The sequence below is a fragment of the Neolamprologus multifasciatus genome, chromosome 11, assembly GCF_963576455.1.
Source record: "Neolamprologus multifasciatus chromosome 11, fNeoMul1.2, whole genome shotgun sequence".
NCBI lineage: Eukaryota > Metazoa > Chordata > Actinopteri > Cichliformes > Cichlidae > Neolamprologus > Neolamprologus multifasciatus.
Window position 1 is genome coordinate 13778998 of NC_140449.1, and position 25373 is coordinate 13804370.

General features: G+C 40.3%; 1 protein-coding gene across 2 annotated transcripts in view; it reads right to left on the reverse strand.

The window, feature by feature from the left end:
* Positions 1-25373, reverse strand: part of LOC146507961 (myelin basic protein-like) — a 51619-nt gene that overhangs the window by 13291 nt on the left and 12955 nt on the right. The window contains exons 2-3 of one of the 2 annotated variants that reach the window (XM_085176551.1): positions 23838-23896; positions 12340-12403 (exon numbers count right to left, since the gene is read on the reverse strand). In XM_085176551.1, coding sequence (XP_085032677.1) covers positions 12340-12403; positions 23838-23882 — 109 coding nt within the window. In that variant the 5' untranslated portion in view covers positions 23883-23896. The remainder of the gene's footprint in view (positions 1-12339; positions 12404-23837; positions 23897-25373) is intronic. The other variant, XM_085176552.1, reaches the window with a different exon arrangement.

Consider the following 25373-nt stretch of genomic DNA (forward strand, 5'->3'; position numbering starts at 1 on the left):
ACAATCCCGAGCTAATCTCTTACCATTGCATTATTCATCAGTCTGTCTTATGCTCCACCCTGTCAGATGAGTATGCTGAGGTGATGAAAACAATGATGAATATAATAAATTTTCTCAGGGCATCTTCTTCTTGTCAGCATCGCATGCTCAGGGAATTTCTCAGAGAAGTTGATGCACACGCTGATGATCTTCTGCTTCACAACAATGTGAGATGGCTTAGCAAAGGCAGGGCATTGGAGCGATTTTGGTCCATCAGAAGTGAAGTAGCAGCTTTCTTGGAAGACCTGGACAGTCAAAAAGCAACAAACTTTTCTCTCTTTTTAAATGATGGGAAAAACATGGATATTGTGGCCTTTTTGGTTGATATCACTTCACACCTGAATGAACTGAATTTGAAGCTGCAGGGGAAGGACAATTCAATTTGTGAACTGATGACAGCTGTCCGCTGCTTTCAGAGGAAACTTGAAGTGTTCAAAGAAGACCTGCAAGGAGACTATGCACACTTCCCAACAGTGAAGGAACGGGTTCAGGGACAGAGAGATGTGTCCTCTTTTTTAGACTTTGTTGATAAGCTGATTGAAAACTTCAGCAAACGTTTTGATAGCTTCAGCTTTAGACAGCAGCTCACCATGTTCATAAAGAACCCATTTGCCATCACTGATGTCAGAGGGTTCTCAAAGGAAGTCACACAGCACCTCAAGTGGGCAAATGCTGGGCCTCTTCAAATGCAACTGATTGCTCTCCAAGCAGATGTGGCCCTGAAAGAGCAGTTTGGAAGAACTGAACCTGCCACTTTCTGGCCCCAAATGGTCTCTGAGACAGCTTTCCCAAATCTGAGGAAGGTAGCCCTGTACATCTCGGCCATGTTTGGCTCCACATACAGCTGTGAGGCAGCTTTCTCCACAATGAACATAATAAAAACTAAATATCGTTCCAGGCTCACCAATGAGCACCTACACATGTGTATGAGAATGGCCCTGACACCATTCCAGCCCAGATTTAAAATCCTAGTAGAGCAAACTAAAGCTCAATTCTCTCACTGAACAACAGAAAGTGGGTAAGTGGAATATAAGGGGGTGAAAGAAAGAGAAACTGTAAAATTGTTAAAATGTTTTGATGTTATCTGTTGAAAATGTATTGAGACTGTTAAGTCGAGATGTAAAATGTAAAGAAAAAGGGAAACTTTTTTTTCTGAAATTAAGCACTTTGTTTTAAGATGCACAATTTAGCCATTTTATTTATTTTCTCTAATTCGTTTTAAACAGCAGCCCTATATCTAATGTAGGCCTACTGCATACCCCTGCTCTAGATACTTCCCCTTCATTACAGCTGTAGTGAAACTATTGCTTTTTATATATCTCAACTGTTTAAGTTATATTACAGCTTAAAGTTATGATTGTGTCCTAAAAGAGACTCAAAAGAGCTGTTTAGCTTCTTTAGGCCCATTTTTGCCATCCAAAGTTATCACACCAAACTCAACACTAAATCTTATAATCTCAGGTTGAACATCATGTTAAAGTTTGGTCACATACGGCTCACAAACCAAAATAAATCTAGCAACAACCACGCCAAACTAAAGTGTATTGAGTGTGCACTTAGCTGTGGCATTTAAATGCAAATCGCAGTAAACTCATGTGAAGCCTGGTGTTTTGATAAAGAACTATATCTGCCATGCCAGACGTGTTTGTGGAGGATGAGGTTTTCCCTGGCAGCCACTATGAATGGCTGTCTCTAGTATGACAGAGGGCCAGCACACAGAGCAGCTCAACATGGGTTGATGCATTCAGCATAGTGCTCAGGGACATTTCCTCACCCATGGAGAGGCCAAAACACATTTATAGATACACACGTTTCAGCAAGGGAGTGAGCATGACTAATGTCCCGGACTCATAAGCCAGCTGGATGCTTGAGGCTTGAGATGAGACATTACACTCCAAAAACAAACCTGAGACAAACCTCAAACAAACAGGACCGACACACTCTGAAACACTCTGCTCTGCCGAGTGCCCAAGACCTCAAAATCCAAATGTCACCATGATGAAAATGAACTCTATGTGTGGAAGAACACCAGTGCTAGTTTTTATGCACCTGAAAGCATTTTCAGTATTTTTATACAGAATCCGTTGCTAAAAATAACCACAGTAGACTAGATGGAACAGAAGGTTATGAATCCTATATTGCCAACACCAGTGCTGATACTATGATATCAGTTTTCTCCTTTCTCTCAAAGCAGAACTATTTTCTTTAGATAGATAGGAAGATACACAGATAGACCTGCTGTAAGAATTTCTTAAACTAGATCTAAAAGAAAGTTCTGGTTTACCCCAAAAAGGCTTTTTCTAGTTCAGGTAGTTCAGACAGTCTGTATGAGAAAAAGACATTACAGTGAAATAACTGCAGTTTCTTACATTAAAATAAAGCAGACTGTTCCCAACACAGTTTAGATCAGGTGTGGGGAACTCCAGGCCTCAAGGGCCGGTGTCCTGCAGGTTTTAGATAGCACCCTTGGTCAACTGACTAGTTCATTACCAAGCCTCTGGAGAACTTCAAGACATGTTGAGGAGGTACTTTAGCCATTTAAATCAGCTGTGTTGGATCAAGGATGCCTATAAAACCTGCAGGACACCCTTGAGGCCCGGAGTTCCCCACACCTGGTTTAGATCATAGGCTACAAATCTGAAATCTGAAATATCACACTTAGCATCCAATTTCCACAACCATCTCCAGGGTTTACAGAGAAAGTTACACTGTGAGAACACTGGCCAATGTTCGGATGGTTTCTTCCAGCAGTATAAGGCATCATGTCATAAAGCTCAAGTCATCTCAAACTGGTTTCTTGAACATGGCAATGTACTCAAATGGTCTTCAGTCACCAGATTTCAATTCAGCACAGCACCTTTGCAATTCTGTGACACCAACATGTCAATATCAACCAAAATCTCTGATAAATAAGGCAGAAGTGGGCCCAACTGCGTAATACCAAGGTGTGCATAATCAAGTATCCAGGGAGTGTGTGGGGGTGATTTAGGATAAGAAAAAAAATCCTAGAGCTGTAAACCAATCTAAAGTGTGATTATCTACTGTATTAGAATAGAGCATTTGATTTACTTCTGGAAGTTACAGCGCTTGTGTCCTGCATGGAGGAGGTTCAGCAAACAGCTTAGAGCTGCAATAAAAAAGCAGATCATAAAAAAAGCACTACACAAACAACATTTGGCAGTGATTAGAGCTGCACACAACCACATATTGCAGGCAGTGAACTATGAATTCAAATGTGTCTCTAGCGGCACTTAAGGGCCACTTGATCAGCTGTGCATTTAATGTGATGAACCCACCTCAGATTAAAATGCATTTGTTTTGTTTTTTTAATACAAACCCATCATGACCACTACAGAAAAACACTTGAAACACCCCTCTCAATCGGGATTACCATACACACATGCAGGTTCTGCATGTCTGTCTGTTCTCCAAGCGTAAAGACTCTAGATAATCTTGTCTGACATTTGGGACACAGTAGCAAGAGTAGTACCTTTGTACTGTTTTGTTACCCATCTATCCCTTCCCTTTGGACTCTTGTAGCCTCAGAACTACACACACACACAGTAATTCAGTAATTGTCCTGCCAGATGACCGAGACGAGATGACGTGGTCTCCTGAACTCATGGCCACAATGAGGCACAATTTCTTCACGCACAAAGATGAGGAATACACAGGGAGCTGGTTCAGAGGCTGCATACAGAAGGTCATGAATACGGCTGCATAAACACAGGCACATTTAGAGCAGCAACAGCGCGGCTTTTAAATTTCCGAGTAATTAATTCATCAACCGGAGAAGAAAAGGGGGAACTACAAAAGTAAAAAGAGGTCAGAAAAAGGAAATGCAAGGTGAAGGAGGACAGAAAAGGAGACTCTGAACAATGGTGTCAAACCAAAGAACACTAGTCCAGTGATGCTGCCCTTTAACAATCAGAGCTTTTGAGGGTGGAGGGAGGGGAGAGGAGGTGCTTCACATCGGCGGTGCCAGGGCCCGTACCAGCTAGAGTCAGCCTCCGCCACGGAGACAAATGACTGAGCCACTGCACTTTTATACATGTGCGACTGGCAAATCCACAGAGGAGCACCAAACATATTCTCAATACTGCGTTGTATGCACAGTCAGCAGTGCTTACACAATCTCAGTGACAACATGCCATGTGTGCGCATCACAGAAGACTAAATCCAACATGCAAAAATTAGGTTAAATTTGAGTTGCTCACACTCACCTCAAGTTTGACTGTAGTCTCCATTATCACAGGGATCAGTACAGGCACATTAAGATATTCACTTATCCATAGTGGTGATGTCACTATGAGGTCAAAGAGAAGCGTGGCATCTGGCAGAGTGACACACAATACTCGCACTGCAAGTTGTTGATGTAATATTGATGAGAAAAGTCATGAATAGAGAGCCCTATGTACATGAATTTTAATGTTTTATGCCAGTTTTCATTTTTAATGTCTATTGCATAAGCTGTGCATAAACACTCACGAAAAGCTAAGAATCTCTAGCAGGCCAAATGTGAAGTATTTTTTTCCCCAGTAACTTCAAAGCAGCGAGCTGAAACATTAATTTTTATTTATGGAAGTTGTAACATGCTGCACAATTTGTTAAAGAGAAGTCGCGTTGAAGAAATGTTGATGCTATTTGTAACTCTAGGAGGTGTCTCGGTTCATTTATTCTCGTCTCTCTTTCTCAGATAAATAAATTATTAAATAAATTTGTTTCCAGCAAACAGCGAAGCCAGCCGATTAAAGAAGATATATAGTGATAACTGAAGAAAGCAGAGGGAGCTTTGTGGGTCAGCTGAAGGGCACGTCAGTAAATGAAAAGTCAGCTGTGTACATCACACACACAACGCTGCATTAACTCCACCCAGAGACTAAATCAGATACTAAATATGCACCCGACTTCATGAGGGGGAAAATCCAATTTCCAGCGAGCATGCTCCGATTCTGTTTTAATTACGGCTCGATCTGTATTTTCAGGAGCTTCTCTACACAGTTAGTAATGAGCAAACAGAGAGGTGAATCAGTCTCAGCTACTCCGCCTGCTCCGATCAGCCAGTGCTCTCATTAACCTCAGCAGGCTCGAAGTAGATCAATGGAGTCTGAAGCAGCCTCGCCTGCGATAGAGGAGGACTAACAGACCAAATTTCCCAGAACACGTCCAATTTTAACAAAATTACAGAACAGCACTAAAAATGGCTATTGGTATGTCTACGCAATACTTTTCATGGTTACTGACGCAGTCTGTGACTAACATTTTCTTTTACTTTAGCTAGCTAGCTTGCTACAGAATGCATCAGTAACAAATCACTTTTTAAAAAAAGATCTCTATCTAGTCCGCGTCAGTACTCACTGCAGTATTTTCGATCAATTGAAGGCGTTTCAAAGAGTTTTTAGGACAGCCTGATAATAACGAATCAGAAAAGTTCAGCCTAGAAGTAACAAACATATGAACTAGTTCTTCAGCGTCACTCTGAGACTCTTTGTTTCTAATTTTAGAGATATTGTGCAGATGCAGTGGAAGTGCAACATAATTCTTTAATATGCACATTGAAGGACGTGTCCTTTCAAAATACTTGTCGTGCAATGTTTCAGAGAACAGCAGCATTTGTAGTACACTATGTTCACTGGCTAACAACATGCCCTGACCTGACCCTTTCTCATCATATACAGCTTCAAAACAAAGATAGGTATGCTATAAAACACTTATCTCGAAGCTTCAGAAACAAGTGAGTGACATCAAAGTATCTATGTTCAACTTTTAGTCACTGTCTCTGCTCTGTAGTTAAGATAAGATAAGATAAAACTTTATTAATCCCTTGGGTGGGTTCCTCTGGGAAATTTGGTTTCCAAAAAAGCACAGCACCAACAGAAGTTACAGAGTTAACTGTTAGCTGGCTAGTTTAGCTAGTTTAGCTCAGTGGTTCTTTAATGTTATCGGAACAAGGCACCATTACAAGTATTTCCAAGTCACAACTTGACAAATTATCTTGTATATAAATAAATTAAATTCCCCATAATATGTATACATGGTATCCTAAAATATGTGACTTAGCATATGCTAATAAAACTAACAAATTGCATTCTTTTTTTCCTCCTTTCTTTATTTTTTTTTTAGAGAAGAGGAGAACAGAAGAGGACGAGGAGGAGATGAGGGACGTGACATCAAAGGAGGTGAAAAGAGAGAATGTCAGATCTATAAGACACTCACTTTCAAATTTGTCAAAGTTAAAAAAAAAAAAAAACAAGACATTGTCACATAAATGGAAAAGTTACGTGACCAAGGCAAATGAAAAGGCAGAATTCAAACCGGCATACGACTCCATTGACATCAAGCCCTTTTCTTCTTAAGAGTTTTGGTCCTGTTGCTAAAGATAAAAATAATAACCAAGCCAAATGAGAACTCAGAGTGCACTCATTTGGTTTATATTGATTTCATGCTGCAAAAGCCACCCCGTGCACATGACTGAAACCTTTTTGGTACAGTACAGTCTCTCACATAGTAGATTCCTTTTAGACAAGAAATAAACTGAAAATAGTGTAATCTGGCTAATGATTTGGCTAATGTTCTTAAAGCCTTTGTGGTTCTACTGAATGACATGTGGAGGTGAAGAGCTAATGCGTGCATTTCACCTGCTGTAAAAAACAGCCCAGTATTTCAGCAGCGTATTATTTATTCCCAATAGTTCTTTATTCAAACTGAAACAGCTCTCTGCTTTTAGTTTATGGTTAATGAAAGATTGGCTGTGTATAGAGAGACTGTAACAGTTCAAATGGTTCAATTATAGCAGATTGTGTAAACTCATATTGAGCATTCTTCAAAGTTCGACAAAAGCAAGCCACATATATTACAGCAGTATTGGCTAAATGGGATCTTTTTAAGACAATATTAAGTGGACAAAGGGAAACAAATTAGATTATTAAAGTGAGAAAGGCATTTCCTAAATATTTAGTATACTTAAAGTATTTAATGGAACAATATTTGGTTGATATTGATTCCTGCTCTTAATTAAAATCACCACAAAATGACTATATGCACTAAATAAATTTAATTGGACACCAACACAATAAAAACTATATCTGCTGCTTTGTGCAGGGATATTTCCATTCCAGTCAGATCTTTCATCTTCATTTGCTTATTTATGAAGCCCTATTGTAGCTAGAGACAATTTCCCAGGAGCACTGCTACACAGCGTTTTCACAGTAGCTCCAGAATTGGTTCCTCCGAACAGAAGGCAGGATTGTTCCCCACACATTTCAATATGAGGGGGGGAAGACAAGAGATCCTCCGGCTCCCTCAGGCTGCCTATCATCATGTAATTTTGCATGATAACAGAGCCCCTTACATTATCCAGCTAAGGTTATCTAAACAGATTCATCACAATAAAGCCATCTTAAAGTGTGAGTGCAGAACGAGGCTGCTAAGAAACCAAGCATTTACAAAGAAAAGACAATCTTTTCAAGCCAAATGCTCTGTAGGAAAAACACAGCTTTGATACACTCTCATACACTGATACGGTCCAACCAAGTTAAGTGTTGAGACTAGTTCTCAAGCCTGGGTGGACAGTTAAATGTTCATTGCCCAAAATAATGGAGTAACAACCCAGTACAGAGCCTGTAGAGAGTACAAACAATCTATCCAGGCAACCTGAGCCCATGACTGGTGCCTGCAGTACTCACTTTTCTGTGAGCAAACAAGCAATTAGCAGTCCCTTTAGCAGTAAACCAACAAATGGGGTGGCCACTTCCACTAAAGGGTGGGGAGCTCCAGGCCTCAAGGGCCGCTGTCCTGCAGGTTACAGATGTGTCCTTGATACAAAAACAGCTGATTTAAAGACTAAATTACCTCCTCAACATGTCTTGTAGTTCTCAAGAGGCCTGGTAATGAACTAATCATTTGATTCAGGTGTGATGACCCAGGGTGAGATTTAAAACCTGCAGGACACCGGCCCTTGAGGCCTGGAGTTCCCCACACCTGCACTAAACATATTTGATAAGTGGAAGGTCCCTTTCTTTTTTAATCATAGAAGTCCCCACCAAGTGACCCCACAACTTGGTAGGAACTTTTGGCTGTTGTCAGGTCCTGGGTACAGGTAACAATTCAATAGCGTACAGAACCCCTTTTAGCAGCAATAATATGAAGTCATAATTTTCTGAATGACTTTATTAGTCTCTCATATCATTATGGATGAATTTCGGTTTGCTTCTCTTGACAATGTTGCTTCAGTTCATTGAGGTTTGCAGGCATTTGTTTAAGAACAACATTTTTAAATCAACCTTGGGCAGCTGTGGCTCATGTTAGACTGCAAGCTCTAATCTTAGAGTTGGTGCGTCAAACTCAGGCCTCTTAGTGTGATAAAGTGTTCTTGGCCAAGACTCTGATCGCCAGAGTTTCTCCATTACAGACCACCTACGATTTAGAAAAAATGACACAACCTAAAGCCATCTTGCCCCAAGATTTTTGACCAGGCCACAATTGCTAAGCCTTTCCCCACCTGACACTACACTTCCTCTCCTGGTTTCTATCCACAGCTGCTGTTCATTTCTCCTCCCCTCACCCTGACAGCTAAAGGGGGCCCGTCTTGCTCTGCTGTGGGCCTGCTGGAAGCTAGGGCAGGTAATGGAGTCATAATGGGCTTTTAAGAGCCATACAGCCAATGGTGGTGTTTGCCCTTCAGTGAAAAAGAAAAAAAAAAAGCACTGCAAACAGGAAGTGCAGTATGGAGACATGAGTCATGATGCCTGCTGATGACCACTACACCCTACAACACGCTCCAATAGAGACTGCTAACCTGCTGGTCATAAACCACTCACATTGGGCCAATATGATGGAAATCCCTCATTTTCCTCCTTTGTCCACCACTTCAGAATCACCTAATGGTACTAAATTACTTCAGCCTTGGTGCACAAGCCAGAGCAGCAATGAGTTAAAAACTGATAAGAAAACGTGATTTTTACACACTACCCGAGGCCAGCGCAGACTGAGCAAAGATCCAGTTAAACATTAAGAGTTAAAGCAGAATCAACACAATAATATTGAGGAGCTCAGAGGTGGTGTCCTTTCGATGAAAAACCTCATTAAACCAGTCTGTTTGCAGGAAAGGCTAAGCAAAAACTTAGCTGACATGGAAAGGGCAAAATCTTAATCAATCTAAATACCAAACTAATTATTTTTCTTCCCTTTTCAGTAATGAGTGTGGTATGCAGTTGAGTCATTTATGTTTTAGGCTGCCTTACAAAGAGATGGCTACTTTAACCTGTATCCTAAGTTGTGTATACCTACGAGCTGCCAGAACTGCTACGTGGCCTCTTAAAAACACTTATGTCAATAGTGGACCCTTTAAGTCTGTTCCACTCCAATCAATGGTGAGTGTTTAACAGGAGGGACATTAATTACCGAGGTTGTAGGAGGAGGAGCATATCGAGTGGATCAAATCTGATGAAGCTTCTGCGTGGTATACCTTTCCTGCCGATAATCAGTGAGAACAAGCAAGAGTGGTGGTTCTCTGGTGCTGCGCACACAGGCGTGATTACACACTCAAACAAGCTTCCATGACATAACATCATTATGGACAGAAAAATTTAATTGTGCCTTCATTCACATGCACGCATACAAACACACTGCAGCTGGACTGATAAGTTTGTTTTGCATTATAGGAAATCAATACTGACCTTTCTTAGAAAATTAGACCTTTCGATTTCTTTTCCAGTGATTTCACGCTTCAATGACTTTATATTTCTTGGATAGTCACTGAATACTATATTAATTGTTTTTGTTTGTAGTCTAGTCTCTCAGTTTATGAACAGCTGTTACCAAAATACAAAGCAGCCTAAAGCACTGCATGTTCCCCCAACCTTACTGTGTGAAGGTTGGAGAAGTGCAGAAGCCAGACTGGACTAATTCCTCCTTCTCCAGAGCATCCCCTGGGTTTGAGTGGTGGGTCATTTAAAGAGATAAATGTAAAAGTCATATACCCAACAATCAGTCTCAAACTTCACCCCCTATGGCAAAATTATTGCCCAACACAAATTTAACACACATTACATGTTTGTACGAGTTCTTTGTGTGACCAGTGTAAGGGGAGGTTTATTTCTCTATAAAACAAACATAAATATGGAGTTATGGCAAATAGTTTGTTGCTAGTAGTGACTGAAACACTTTTGAAAAGATGTGGTCAAATGTAAACCATATACAGCCAGAGCTGCTCAAAGTGTTTGCGGCTTTCAATAGCTGGAATGTTAACAGGCCTGCTCTGCTGTTTTATCGAGTGCCCAGCATTGGATTGTATCTTTGGACAGTATTTTGCCCTTCTCGTCTTGTGACAAAACTATGAATCAGAAAATCTTAACAAACAGAAGACATGCAGGCCGATCAGATTCCCGTATATTCTTTGGTCCTCTTATAATTAGTATTAGTAGTGATATGGTAACTGAACCAAAGTGCTCGTAACAGTTAGGGCTCAAAACTTTATATAAAATGATACAAATGAAGCTTGGAAAAGTATTGATGACACATTTAGCCAGCTAGTTGCTAATATCATCACACGTTTTTTGAAAGAACATCAAGTAACATTTCCATAGCTAAAAGTCAAAAGGGATATTTGTCACAACTGCATAAATGTCCATGTGATAAACTGTACAAACATCTTTACTTTTCTAAGCCAACGCTACCAATAAATGATAAGTAGCGTTAGCTTAGAAAGCTAAACCTGCCAATAACAATAATAAGCTTCTGAATAAGCTTATTCTGAATATGGACTGAGGTGATTTGGCAAACTCATTTGCATGTCATAAAAAAATTCATGAAACGTAAATAAATAGAGACTAGAATGTTCTACTGGTCGATGCCTTCTGGCAACTCTAAAGCTAGCTTAGCTACTAATATTCAAGTTTTAGACCAGAAACAGTTTAACTTAATTATTGTATTATTCATAATATTATAAAAAATATTTTCTTTTAACTATGAAAAACTAAAGAAGTACAAAGAAATAAGAGTTAAAGTTAAATATTATTTGAGTGTTTTAACCTTAAAATAGATTATTTTGGTTACAAGCAGTGACTGAGCCATTTACAACACTGCTCTCAATGAAAATCAGTCAAAAGTGGCTAAAGAAAAAAAAAAAAAAAAAAAAAAGTAGCTTTTGCGATTTTCTTTTGTGATTTAGCCACTTTTTAGTCCATACATGTGAGCCAATCATTCCTGGCTTGGTATTCACCAAGCCTCACCCAGAAAATGTCCCAAAATTCAGGACAGGAAAGTAAATACGCTGCACATATTTTCCGCTCTGTCTCCTGGGTATTTTAGCTGCTTCTAGGCAAAAATACAAACTTCAGCAGGTGGCTAAAAAGACCTTAAATCACTGCAATTCAGCGGCCGATGGCTTTGGATGTTTAGCAAGAGCACATATTGTATGTGAAGCCTTAAACAAACAAACAAACAAACAAAATAAACGTAAACAATTTCCTTCACCCTGGCATGGTGCATCTTTACACAGTAAACAAGAGCCAACAGGATGCGTCACAGACTCTAGTTGTTTCACTGACAGTAGGGACAAAAAGAAGAAGAAGAAGAAAAAAAGACAACCTATGTTGATTTTGTTGTGTTAGAAATTTGATTTCTTTTCTTTAAGCAGAGTGCCTTACAGTGCAAACTCCACCAGAGAGATTTAATCTGCTTTTTTTAAAAAAAAGACATAGTCAGCATATTTGCACGCACAACTGCAATTGCCTCTGGTTGCAAAAATAATCCCATACATTCTAATTTGCAAAAGCACTGACCCCTAAAATCAAATCATAACCAACCTACATGGGTCTACTCCTGTGGATCAAACTCAACTGCCCTCATCTGCTGAGCTGCAGTATTACAGAGGCCTTATTTGTAATACCTGATCCGTTCACACGAAACACATCACCGTGAATGTGACCCAAATACAAAACTTTTCTAAACTATAAGAATCAACAGAAAACTTTGGAATGATTGGAACAGTACTTTTAAGAAAGGCTGTCCTTCATAAATCATTGCTAACTTTTTTAAAACCAGCCAGACGCGGCTAAAAAATATGATGGATATTCTCTAAATTGACTGATGCCAGCTTTGACTCTCATAAGTGGACATGTATGGGTTGGGAAGGCCTCTATTCAATCTTTAGATTGCTGCAGAGCTGATTATGCACACTACAAACTGTCATTCATTTTCTCATCATCAAGTGAAAAACATACACATCTCCTCGTCTGTCAGATGGAAGTATTTCCAATATGTAATATGCATGAAAATTTTAATTCAAAGACCTCTTACCAAAGACTTCATCTTGTTGTTCAGGTTCTGCTACTGCCGTTTCTTTGGGTTCAGGTGACGGAGCCTTTAATGAGAACACAAAAACAGATTGAAGAGGTGAGATGCTGAGGTGCCATGGCAACAAAGCAAAGACAGAGACAAACAGGCCAACTGTGTGAGAGAGGGGCGATGAGAAAGAGAGACAATGCGAGGGGGAGGTAATTATACCCATTTAGTATTTAGGTGCTTTATGAGACAGAATTAAGCTGAGACACTTTTATTCAACTTTCATAAAGAAGTGGATACATCATGTGCACACTGGAAGCTGTTGCAACACTGAATGTGTGACCGGGACTTTTTGTCAGGATTTTATCTATTTATCATCCGTCTTATTTTGATTGATTAATTGATTTATTACATGCATGCACTTGTGAATCTTTGGCAGAAACTTGTCTGGAATGCATATGCAAAAGGACATTATTATGGTTTCAATTATTTTCATGTTATTGGCTAATATTCATTAACAAAAGTTAAGCCAAAACGCAGAAGCAGCGAGTGAAAAACTGAGTACATGCTTCCAAAGGAATTAAGAGTATAAGTAGCAGCCAGGTGCTACTAATCAAATGCATTGATTGATCAGCAGCAAGTGTGAGCACCTGTGTAAAAGCAGATGTTTTGGCAGTTTGCAATGTGTGTTAACACAATGCTAGGGAGGAAAGAAATCAGCAATGATCTTAGAGAAGCAGTTGTTGCTCCCCATCAGTCTGAGGATGGTTATAAGGCTATTTCCAAATAATTTTAAGTCTGCCATTCTTCAATGAGAAAGATTACTCAAATAACAGGGGCAAATATTCCAGACTTGCGCTAATTTTCCCAGGAGCTAAAGAATTACTGAAAGATTAAAATAAAGAAATTGTAATGAGTCAGTCAGAGTCCAGATCTCAACCTACTTGAAGGCTGCAGGGGACATTTAGAGAGCTGTGCATGAGCAAATGTCCACAAAACTCAATGAACTGAAGAAATATTCTACAGAAAAGTGGGCCAAAAACACCTAAAAGACAATATGAGAAACAAATAATGTCACGCAGAAAGTGAGAATTTCAGGTTACTCAAGGTCAAGGTGATTCACAAGCTATTGATTGAAATATGAAGTGTACTTAGTTTTTTTCCCCACTGATTATACATTTTGGCTTAACTCTTATTAAACAAATAATGTCAGCGCAATATAGCATGTGTTCTTGTTAATATTAGGTTTCATTTACCCATTTTAGGTCATGGAAAGGTCATTTTTGATCATGCTCTGATATGCAAATCCTGTGTTCAATATCATCTTCAATCCTTTAGGAGATCTGGCTACTGCAGAGATGTCAAAATTACTGTAGTTCATAGGCCACATACAGCCAACTTTGTCGAATTAAGTCAGCAAAATCAAACCAGATGATAGCTGTTAGCACAGTCACTCGCTAGCTGCTGATGTCACCTGGGAAATGGCTGAAAAGCTCTCCATCAGAGACCAATTTGATACGGATGGCCGCACAAAATCTGTCATTCAATTAAAATGTTTTGCATCATAATCACATCTGTTCAGAACCCAGTTAGCCTGTGAAATAAACAATCTGTAACCACCGTTGATCATTTTGGCTCTGCAGTGGTGGGACATGTTAACTGTTAACTCACAGAGCATCAACAAACAGCTGTGCACACATGTTTGTTGTGTAACTTTTATTTCATAAGTTGACCATTTTGACAGCATTGAAACAGCAGGAAGTGATACGGGAAAAATATGAAGTAAAATGGCATTAGTTGTTACATAATGATAGAAATACTGATTCATCTGCAACAACCCACCCACTTTTAACACACAAAGTCTAAGCTTACACTAGCATGCAAGCTGAATTATTATTACTGTCTGTATTCACACTTCTGGCTCATCCAAAGAATTTGTTATGTCACTATGACTGGCATGTTTACAGCCTTTGACCATCATGTACAGTGAAGTGCCTTCCGATTTTATAAATCCTCTTAACATCCCCCCCTCAGAAGAGGCATGAACAGTGCCTGCTTCTTAGTGGGCTTGCCTACATGGGGAATCAGAGGCATTCAAAAGCTGTGGGATCACCATTAAATCAGAACAGAGGAAAGTGCAACTGTGACGCAGTCGCAACAGCTGAGGGACAGTAGAGTGTGGTGAGCAAGCACTTACTAATGCAAATCACATAAAAGTCAACAAGTGCTCCTTTTTTTGGTCTTTTATTATGCAAACAAATGAGTCTTGATATGAGGAGATTAAATTACTACTGGACAAAATTTAATTAAGTTTTTCCCCTTTCATCAAGAGCATAAATTCTTTTTTAAAAAAAAGATAAAAATGACTACTAGAGAAGAAAAAGTCATGTCAGTGACTGTGGGTAACGAGACATTTGTCATGCAGCCGATGTCTTCTCGGGCGCTTCTCTGGCGCTGTTAATTGGCGTCTGTCTTGTGTCAGTGACGTAACAGACGGATTTAATGCGACATGACCATTCAAACAGCAGTCGCTTTCTAAAACATCGGATATGTATCGGATTCAGTACCACATGCGAAAGTGACTCAGATCGGATTTGAAAATATCGGATTTGTGCCGTTCACACTGTCATACCATGATCGGATATGGGTCGCATAGGGTCAAAAAAAAAAAAAAAATCAGATTTGATGCGCTTTCGCCTGCAGTGTGAACGTAGCCTAACAGTGAGCAAAGTAGGATGATTGAAGAGCTGCTCCCAGGATATGAGATGGTTAATCACGTTTGATCGAAATAGCCAATCAGGGACTCTGCCTCCTCTCTTGCTTCGCATGCAGCCTCTGTGTTAGTGGGTGCTTGATTCCAGGATTGGAGACAGGTGCCCTGTAGCCTGAACAGTGCCCGACCAGCTGCAGCCACTTGAACAATCAGGTCTTCTGAAATACTCTGCCCTGCCACTCCTTTGCAACTAGAACACAGTCTCTGCCTTTGCAGTGCTCATCTGTAAACTGGCCACTTTTACTGTTCTGTTAGTATTCTGCTTATTGAAATTCATGCTTTCTTATCTATGCAGTTTCTGATTGGCTGATTCAGCGCTTGCCTCCCAAACTCCTGTCTTGTTAGTTCTCTCTGTTCAGCTCCCCTTTGTCTTGGCTTATTTCTACAGTTCCTCTCCCATTTTGCTTGGCCCAAACCTTAGTGACATCTTAATGCCACAGCTTTAGCTTCTGGTTGCCAACGTGTAGCCTAGCTTCCAGGTCCCTGGCTACCAGCCCAGACTAACCCAAACTTCAGGTTTCTGGTTACAACTCATCAAGGTTACTGTTGCCACCCCAGCTCCTCAAGTCCTTTCGCCAGTTTGCTTGTTTACTGAATAACGAGTCTACAACTCTGCACTTCGCTGGTGAACAATTCAAAAAAGGAACTCCACATGTATTTTTGTGCACTGATAAAGCTTAAATTTCTATTGAGGATTTGCAGATATGTGACCTCTAACCATGTGACTTGAACTTATCTGCCATTTTGGACATGTGACAATGTAAGATCAAGTGAATAACATAGTCACACAGGCCTAGAGATTGGGCAGTGACTTCCCTGGCAACTGCCTGTCCCTAGGGAAAAGGTGTTCTCCAAAAACCTCCTTGTGATTACTTTAGTCACTAGTATACTGCTATCTTAGCCTGAGGTGAAGTTATAGACTTTATGGGTTATGGACTCAGCTACTCTAATAAATAAATTATAACAAACTCAAAAGCATGCCAAAAATGGAACTGGAGATATCCATCAAATGCCTTCAAAGTTGCACCTTGTGAAAGATTTTGGCTCTAGCGCTGAAACAACTTTTACTCTGCAGGGTGAACCTTCTCCATTTCCAGTTTGCATGGCTGTTTAAGTTTTACTACTTCTTGGCTGGTAGTTTGTATTTGCAGGATAACATTTGAAAACAATAAACTACAGGTAATCATTTGCCACCAACCAAAGCAATCACTAGGAAGTTTCTGGGGCTAGCACCATCTCTGATCCAATTTCATCCAATGAGATACAGCAAACTCCAGTCAGGAAATACATCACTTTTATCCATCAGCTGGTGATTGTACAGCAAACCTGATATGGCAATCACAACTAAAAATCCTAGTTGCATTCAACCTTTGCTAGATTTTCTTTCACACCCCGACTTAGCTGTCTTGCCTTAGTTCTTAGCCTTTCCTTTTTCATATAGTGTAAAGATTTAGCAATGCAAACAGATTGGAATACACAGAAAAAACAAAACCCTCAGTCACAGAAGCTTGGATGGTCATTAAAATGAAGGTCCTTGCCACCAAGGAGGATGTTGGGCCTGGATCTGCATGTAAATGACTTCACATTTAAAAATAAATAAATAAATCAGTTTGAATTAAGTGCAACTGTAAAAATACGGCTGCCATTTTGGCCACAAGGCACACTTGGATTTTCAGCCTCTGAAGGACACACATTATATACAAAACTAAAGGGGTCCTCGTTAAAAACTTGTCACGACACGACCACATCAAAGGAAAAATGAAAAGGGCGATGTGGGCAACTAAGAGAACTAAACTGACATCTTAATGCCATCCTCGCTGTCGGTGTGACACTACTCGCCACAGGTGCCTTATTAAAAATACAGTTCTTGTCAAGTAGAGCTTTCAAAAGAAGTTCATGTTGGAGACAGAAGTACGTCCTGACCCTGTGACAGCTTCGACAACACCTGACAATTATTCATACTTTCCTGCCCTTCTCAGTCCTAACCTACTGAACATTTAGCTTGCCAACTGCGACACATTTCTCTAGATTATATAAAACACAATCACACAAACAGATCCCCCTCCCCCGGTCATTACAAACCCTGAAGAGAGTACAATCAGGTGAATAAGTTGTGAGACCACCACACAAGTGCCAGAGAACCTTAAGACTAGAGCCTGACCAATATATGATCTTTAAGACTGATATTTGTTTTATATTTGTTTTCCTTCTCTCAGACACACGAAACCTGAAAAGATTTTGCTAATATATTGTCTTGGTTTATTATTTTTTTAATTACTCATTTACTCTGTGTCTGACTGTGCTTGGACCTGTTATGTTCTTGTTGTTTCAAACCCAGTTGCTAACAGCAAAGTTGCAAAGTGTCCTCTGGTGGGAAAACGATGCAACATCAACCTGGCTGAAGGGTGTTTCTCCTGGCTCTTCTTTAATTTTTCCACTTTTATTTATCACCATTATAAATGTGTTAGCCCTGTGACACCATGTACCCCACGTATACCACCTCTTGCCCTATGGCAGCTGGGCCAGCTCCCCACCCCCCAAACTGGATAAAGGATATGATAGTAAACAGCTAATATGAGAAATTGCACAACAACAAAAAAATCCGCTAAACAGTGAGGCCGCAAAAGGTGAACCGCGTTATAGCGAAGGACCACTGTATTAGCCCACCATAAAACAGATTGGGCTCTACTTAAGATGTTGTTCCTTTTACTCTTTACTTTTGGATGCTAGCTTTGGTAAAATGTCTTTTTACTACTATAGATGACCAGAACCACATATCATGACTTAAGCCTAGTACCTACGATGTAAAGAGTTATGCCTTTCTTTTTTTTAAGGCTATCCCACATGTAAAGAGTGGACTGTTGTCACTAATATAAGACACAAACATCAGAGTTAAAGGCCAACCCCCCCAAATAAAACATTCATCATAAAACTGCCTTAGCCTTGTTTTTATTGTACTTCTTTTTTGGGAGGTTTATTTGGTTGGTCCACTCATCACCATTAAAAATAATAAATTAAGTCTTCCTCTTCTGTAATTGTACTGCTGTGTGACAATGGAAAATTCCACTGCTTCAGCTTCAGTGAGGCCTCTGATCCCCATTCAGCACTAGGATACTGTAAGTGGTTCAGTGTTCCCGAGCACTCCTGACATTTGAGCACAGAGAGTGGGAGTGGAACACAGTGATTTGAACACATTTCAGCACTTGGGTCTTTTGAGACTTTCAAAGGGATCCAGGTTCCACTTCGTACATGTGGTTTGGTGATAACTGCACCCTCCAGTGTTACATCCTGTCCATTCTTTACAGATGGAAGACATTTCATCTCACATTTGTAAGGTACTGTATAAAAAGACACTGGAGTCTCTGGAGCTCTACTTTCTCAAGGCCAGTTTTATCCCCGATGTTGACTGAATGTACCAAACATTTATTTCTTTATTAGAGCTGTAAGAACACCATTAGATAAACCAATTAAGACCAAAGAGCAATATACATTTACAGCAATATAAAATTGAGCAATATGTTGTTCAAGCACATCAAAAGCACAAATGTGTGAGTAAAGCGAGACGCAGTAGACTTAACTGGGCTAAAAAGCCACAGAGTTTTACCAATCATGGGCATTGAATACAATGGTATCCAATGGTAAAATGTTATCCAAGGCAAATAACTAGTCAAAGGGTTTGTAAACCCTGTAGCTATACATCACAGGAACAGACATACCAGTCACAGTCACACAGCTGTGTTTCTGTAGACTGGCCGTCTACTAAGTGGGCATCAAGCTCCCTCATCTGGAGACCTTAGTCTTTAATTCAACAGCTTCAGTAATAGCACTGTATTGCAACTACATTGCAGTGAGTCACAAAGTAGCACATAACTTATTTTTGTGAAATTACAAAAGGACCTAATTTAAGGTTGTGAGCTGCAAGATATCCACATGGCTCGTCTACAGAAACGGCTAACGTCAAAGATCCTAAAATCCTTTCATATAAAGTTGAATTAGTAAGGTAAGAATAATTACAACTTGTTACTTTCAATTTCATCATCTGCAATCTTTGTTTTCCTCCTTTAACACTGCATTTTTATTTCCTGTGTAGCTGAAGGTGTTTGGAAAATTCTACAGGTGATCTGTAGTGGGACAGATCACCGGTCCAAGCAGTTTCTTAGCTCAGAGACTGGAAATCAAAAACATAGTCTGCATTCACTCTGCTCTGCGTTTCAGTGAACACTGCAGTAACCAGTTGTCATTACCCAGGTGGGCGTTACACTGATCAAGCACACAGGCTTGCCAGCCAAACGAGATAATGCTGGAACCTAGTAAGTCACAAACATTCTAGTCCCAGTGATCCAGAGCACAATCGACTGAAATTATTAGACCTAATCATAGAATTTAATCTGAGACATAAGAGTAAATATAAATACCACAATGTAATCAACACCTTTATTTTAGCTAACAAAGTGTTTGAAATCGCAGACCTACCTGTGAGGTAGGTTCACCTACCCTATGTTTATTTACCACGCTGGTACTTCGTCTATTTGATACTGACACAGGAAATCATTCAGCCTTTATCATTTTAATGTCTGTGAATGGCTTTTGTAAGTCAGTTACTGTGAAAGAGCTCGGTTGCATTTTTCCTGTTGCAAAACATCTGACGATCACCTTCATTTCTAAACTTACAGCAGCGAGTGATGTGGGTGACTCTGTCATGAGATCGACCACAAACATTATCCCGGCAGTAGTCCTTCCTCTTTGCAATTTTTTTAAATTTCTTGAGAACATTGATGGCATATGATTGCATGTCTGTGATTGCAACCAAGGTTCTTGGTAGCAAATTTACATCATATATTAGTCAGCTATAACCACAAACGTTAAATAAACTGCTGTGTTCCTTTTACCTCAAAGTTCAGATGTGGGAACTGACAGTTGTTTTAGTAGTAGAGGTAGTTGGAAATGCAAGAACAAACAAGCTTTGCTCCATAGCAAGGCAGAGCCTTTCATGCATCACTGGCAATACAGCAATGTTTTTATGGTTAAAAACACATTCACAAATAAAGCATGGTGATAAAATCTGGTCACTGCTCTGTATATGGCTTCTAGAGTGAGTGCAAGTTTTACTCGTACGCATGTACACTGCCGCAGTCTTGGATTGCAAAGTCAGGTGGGTGGGGCTTCTCTGACTTGAGTATCAATGTAAATAGAACACAGCCTATGACTCATTCATGAAGTTAACTGTCCCTACTTCTCCTTCTTCGCCTGCCTTCATCACTAAATGTGCAGACAGGAGAGGAAAAAAAAGCTAAATTTGCAGTGCCAGTCGCAGGCAACTGGCAGCTAAGAGCATTTTTTTTAAGGTGGAAGTCAATCAACACAATTTAATTATCAATGTGACAGACACATTAGTGATGGTTGGATCAGCTCAACATAAAAAGACAGATTATACAAACTGGTTTATTTAATTTAATCACTTAATAATGATGACATTAATCATCACTTAAGAGTATTTTGGTGAGCTTCTGTAGCTCTACGCTCTTTTTTCTGCCTCTTCAAAGCCCTCATCAGCATTTGTTGTAGGTTTACTGCTAAGGGGTAAAATCCTTTATGAACAACTCATCTATGACTACTTATATGCCAATCAGTGGCATCCTGCGCTCTGACTAATGTTCACTTCAATCACTCACCTTAGTTGAGAAAAGTGCCCCCCCACACCCCACCCCAAAGTTATTTTGCATATCATTGCTTAAAATTGCACATCTGTAGACTAGGAAACTGTCTGCCTGTCTGAATATGTGCTCTGATTCTAGCGTTGATTGTTCTAACTAGATACTTCAATGAATGTATTCTTTTCCATTTCAGGACCATCATACCAAGAAAATTTTCTTCTGTTGTTTCCTTTGTTACATTTCCCAGAATGGCTTACAAAACTATGTGAGAATGTGAACTGCAAATTCCCTGAAGCAGCACTGGAAAAATAGTATTCCTGTAACAAAAGCCACTTTCCCATGCTGTTTTTGAGCTTGAAGGCGGAGAAAGTAACCCTTTGTTAAAACTTCTTGTCAGTTGACAAACTGGTGGCTTTGATAGTATCTCTGAGTCAGCAACATGTGTAAGAAGAGGTACTTCTAGGTGGGGAGGGGCAGAGAGTCTGCATTGCCTTGTAAAATTGCTGACATTTGAGATAAGCGTAAAGTCAATTTCTTTAAATGTCGCTGAGCAAAAATGGTCTCAGCATGAATTGCCACAAAGCCTGTGGTTGGCCACTAATGAGCACAAACAAAACGGTGGTTGAAACTGCAAGAAGCCGTGCAAATGGGTACTAGCTTGGGCTGCTATTCATGTGTCAGTGTAGCATTTGTTGCATTTTTTTGTGTTCTCATTTAAAAATCTGCTCACACTTTGCCAAATTTAGTCATTACTGTTTATGCAAACTGTAAGCATGCAACAGCCTGAGCCTCTGTCTGTAATCAAGTGTTGACAACACAGCAATCAGACTACATCCGAGCAGGACCAATATACAGTAGCAGCAAAGGAAAAGCAAATAGTTCTTATCTGTTACTCTGTTATGTTTTCCAGTGACACATTTAAGTCCTGGGTTGTATTCTATCGGGAGTTCTGCGAAATCTTCAAAAGCACTAGCCACTAAAAGCACATTTGAGCAAACCTTATTATGGCTAAATTTCTACTCTGGCAAAATAAAAAGGCCAGTGTTATCATCTTATACATCCAGGTGGGATTTAGAGCTGTAAAATAACAGCGGTGAGAAATTGTCCGAAAGCTGACAGAGAAACACTTTGCCTGGTGTGTGAGTGAAGGGATAGGTACAACTGATAAGGGATTGGGGGAAGGATCATGACTCTGACTTCAGCATCTAAACACAACCTGCCTTACCCTGTCACGCTTTGTTCTCTTTCCACGGTCACTATGACAACCTGCTCTTGTGCCAGACCTTTTAAAATTGACTTCAATTTACGATAATGGAGCTGAAAGAAAGGGGAAAATAAATTATATACAAAGAAAGATATACGGCACAATATGTGTCTGCATAGGATAAACAATGCTGCTTTAGTGCGACACGCTTCCCCCAACACCTCTCCCACCAGCTCGGCACGTGACAAATTGATCCACTTCTCCTGCTCCTCTCCAGTGTGTGTTTTTGCAGGAATAGGAGACAAATCATACGTGGGCTGCGCCAGCAGCACCCCTGCTGGTTCGGGCTCCCCCATTCACCACATGATCGCTCTGCCCGTCACAGGCATTGGCCAGGTAGTGAGACATAACCCAGAGCACACAGCAGACTACAGGGTTTACACGGTGCACACATTAAACTGCCTTATTCTTTCCTTTTGCTTTAACTCGCTTACTGTTTGGGGTCGGGGACCTCACAATAAACTCAAAACCTCTTCATGTACGGTTGGAGCCTCACTTGCAATGGCTTAAAGTCGTTAGACAAGGTCGGGGTTAATGATCGAATATCATTAAACTACATTAACGTCCTAATTTAAGCCTCCAAACACGCCTCCACGCTTGGCATACAGAAGCACAGTCTCAGAGCACACAGATGAGTCAAGAAAGTCACACAGAGATTTGTTCTGTTTAAATACAACACTATCAGAAGCAGTTTCTGTGGAGCATTAGCCCCAGGGCAGAGCAGTACACCTTGCGTCCTAGCCAATTTGAAAAAGTCTATTTGTCGACTCGCGGCACGAACTACACTTAATTCTCCACTGGATCATTGTTTCTTTTATACCACAGTTTCTGCTTAAGCTATAGAACTCCTGTTAGATGTGGAGTATTTGTTGGCTATAACTTCACTGATCTGTGCTCAGGCTCTCAGCAGCAGCACACAGGAAATTACCAGCCAGCGTCACCTTAATCCAGTTCATTATTTTTAGGCAAGTGCACTGACACAGCAATAGTTTATCTTCTCGATTCAGATGGGCAAAAATCCCCCAAAATGTGGTGTTTTTATACCCCACTAGCAGGGTGGTAGCCCATCTGAGCGCCACTGATCACTGGGCCAAAGCTAATGTTTAAATGAGATGTGTACCTGGAGAGGGTTTAATGTCAGCCCTGATGCACGCCATCATCTATTTACTCTCTCCAGTTTAAATGGGTTCTCTCGTAGAGTGGTGCTGCGGAGAGGCTTGTTGTTTCGAGGGGATGACCCAAGAGAACCGCGGAGGTTCGTGATGCCTGGGATATTGCCATGGCAACATGGTTCAATTAAGAGTGGGATGCCGGCTGTTGAAAACGGAGTGTGCCGAATATTATCTTTTGAAAATTTGCAGCAATTCAAGTCTACACAGGATTACATTTTAAAAACAACTGCCTCAGGTGTGCCAAGGTGTAGGGTTTCCCTATTTTTAGAGATCAATATAAAGTACACTGAGCATGCTTCTTATTCCAGTCTAGCAACAATTAAAAAAACAAAACCTCAATCTCATCGACTAAATTGCTTGGAAACAAAGGAAAAACCCAAAACACTTGCCACAAAAACCTTAGACACACATACACTTGCAAGGCATTTGTGCAGCTTTTTATCCAAAAAGATTCAACACTCACACTTACACTCACACACATACTAAACTGGTTGTCACTCCTGCTCAAAGCTCAGCGGCAGCAGTAAATTAGCATGAGTGAAGGAGCCCAACAGCCTTTGTGCCACAGAGTCCAAAGTCCAGCAGATAACAGCCACCGCTCGCACACAAATAAAAGAAAACTAATATAAAGCTGCGATGAGCCCTCTTACCTTGCCGTCTGTGTTGGGCTCCTTCTTCCCTAGATGCTGTCCCATGCTGCTAACAGAGCCTGTAAGACACACACAGAATGAGTTTACACCAGGGGAAGACTGTAAACAGCATATTATGTGAAGATTACGAACTCCTCCTTATTGCAGCAAGAGAGGCAAGCTCCAGATTCAGTGTGAAACTGTAGCTTCACATACAGCCATAAAAAAGGCACCGGGGCTTTCCCTCCCTTCCATCTCTTAATTGCAGCAATAGCATTTAAAAATGCCACAGTTAGAATGTGTGGTCACAGTTGCTCCAAGACTACCAAAACAATAGCAAATAACAACAAATAGCTCTAATTATTAATATCCCAGTATATAACAGAAAACCGATTATATACAGCTGAAACTGAGGTGCCCCTCTTATAAGGGTTATGATCCCTGAATCTGTATTTCAGAGGACACAAGAAAAAAAACACAATACACTGTGTGCATAAAGTGAAAGCAGGCTTTTAATAATTTTCTTATTTTGGTTTAAAATATGATCGCCTAAATCATCTGAAGTCAAAACAAGGGTAGTTTGGAGATGTTGGAAAGCTGCCTGTAAGTGAGAAAAATCCAAAAATACAGTAGATGCTATTCAATTCATTGTCCTTCCTCTTAAGGGGAAGAGGAACAGACAAAAATGTATGGTAACAGGCAGGCAACAAATCTAGTTATTTCAAATGAAATGAGGTGCAACATTTAAAGCAATTCAAAAGTGAACCACTGTAGACCTTGTTTGAGCTCAACCCTAGCCTCCTGTTTGTGTTTATAGTTCTGTGTTCCTTCATCCATTCATTTAAATATACTTTCTGCCTGCTGCCAGTAGCTACCTGTCCATTAATGTGATCTTTAAATATTAGATCGCTCTCCACAGTTCCTCCTTCCTGTTATTGCTTTGCTGCAGGGTCTCACATAATAGTCTCATCCTCGACATTATCATCTGACTAAAGGTTTTCTCGCAATGGGGGGAAAAAGGAAAGCATTGTAGGGCTTTCTTTTGCAGATAATCCGATAGGTTACCAGATTCATGTGATTACAGACTACAATCGTTCAGTTAATTCTACAACACTCAAAAGTGAGAGTGTATGCGTTTCCCATCACTGTGTTCTTGGCATCAGAAACACACGTGTGGAGTGATTTGAATAGAAACGGTTAGGGGATACCTTCAGCGGATATCAGATCTGTGCATTTGATTTTTTTTTTTTTTGAGTGTGCATACAATATAAAAAGGTGACAGAGTCTACACCCCTCTGTTGTCCATGTGGATCTGGAAATCATGCATATCATTGTAACGGGTCAGCTAAAAGTAAGCCAAGTAAACATGTCTAGGCTAACCTTACTGTACTTTAGAAAAGACTAGTGAATCATCTGCCTCCATCTCACCCTGCCCCTAGCATCCACACCAACCCTCTGCATGTCCTCCTCCATGACATCCACAAACCTCCTCTGTGATCTCTCTTTTCTTCCTGCTTGGCAGCTCTGTATTCAATATCAGAATATCCATCATCCCTC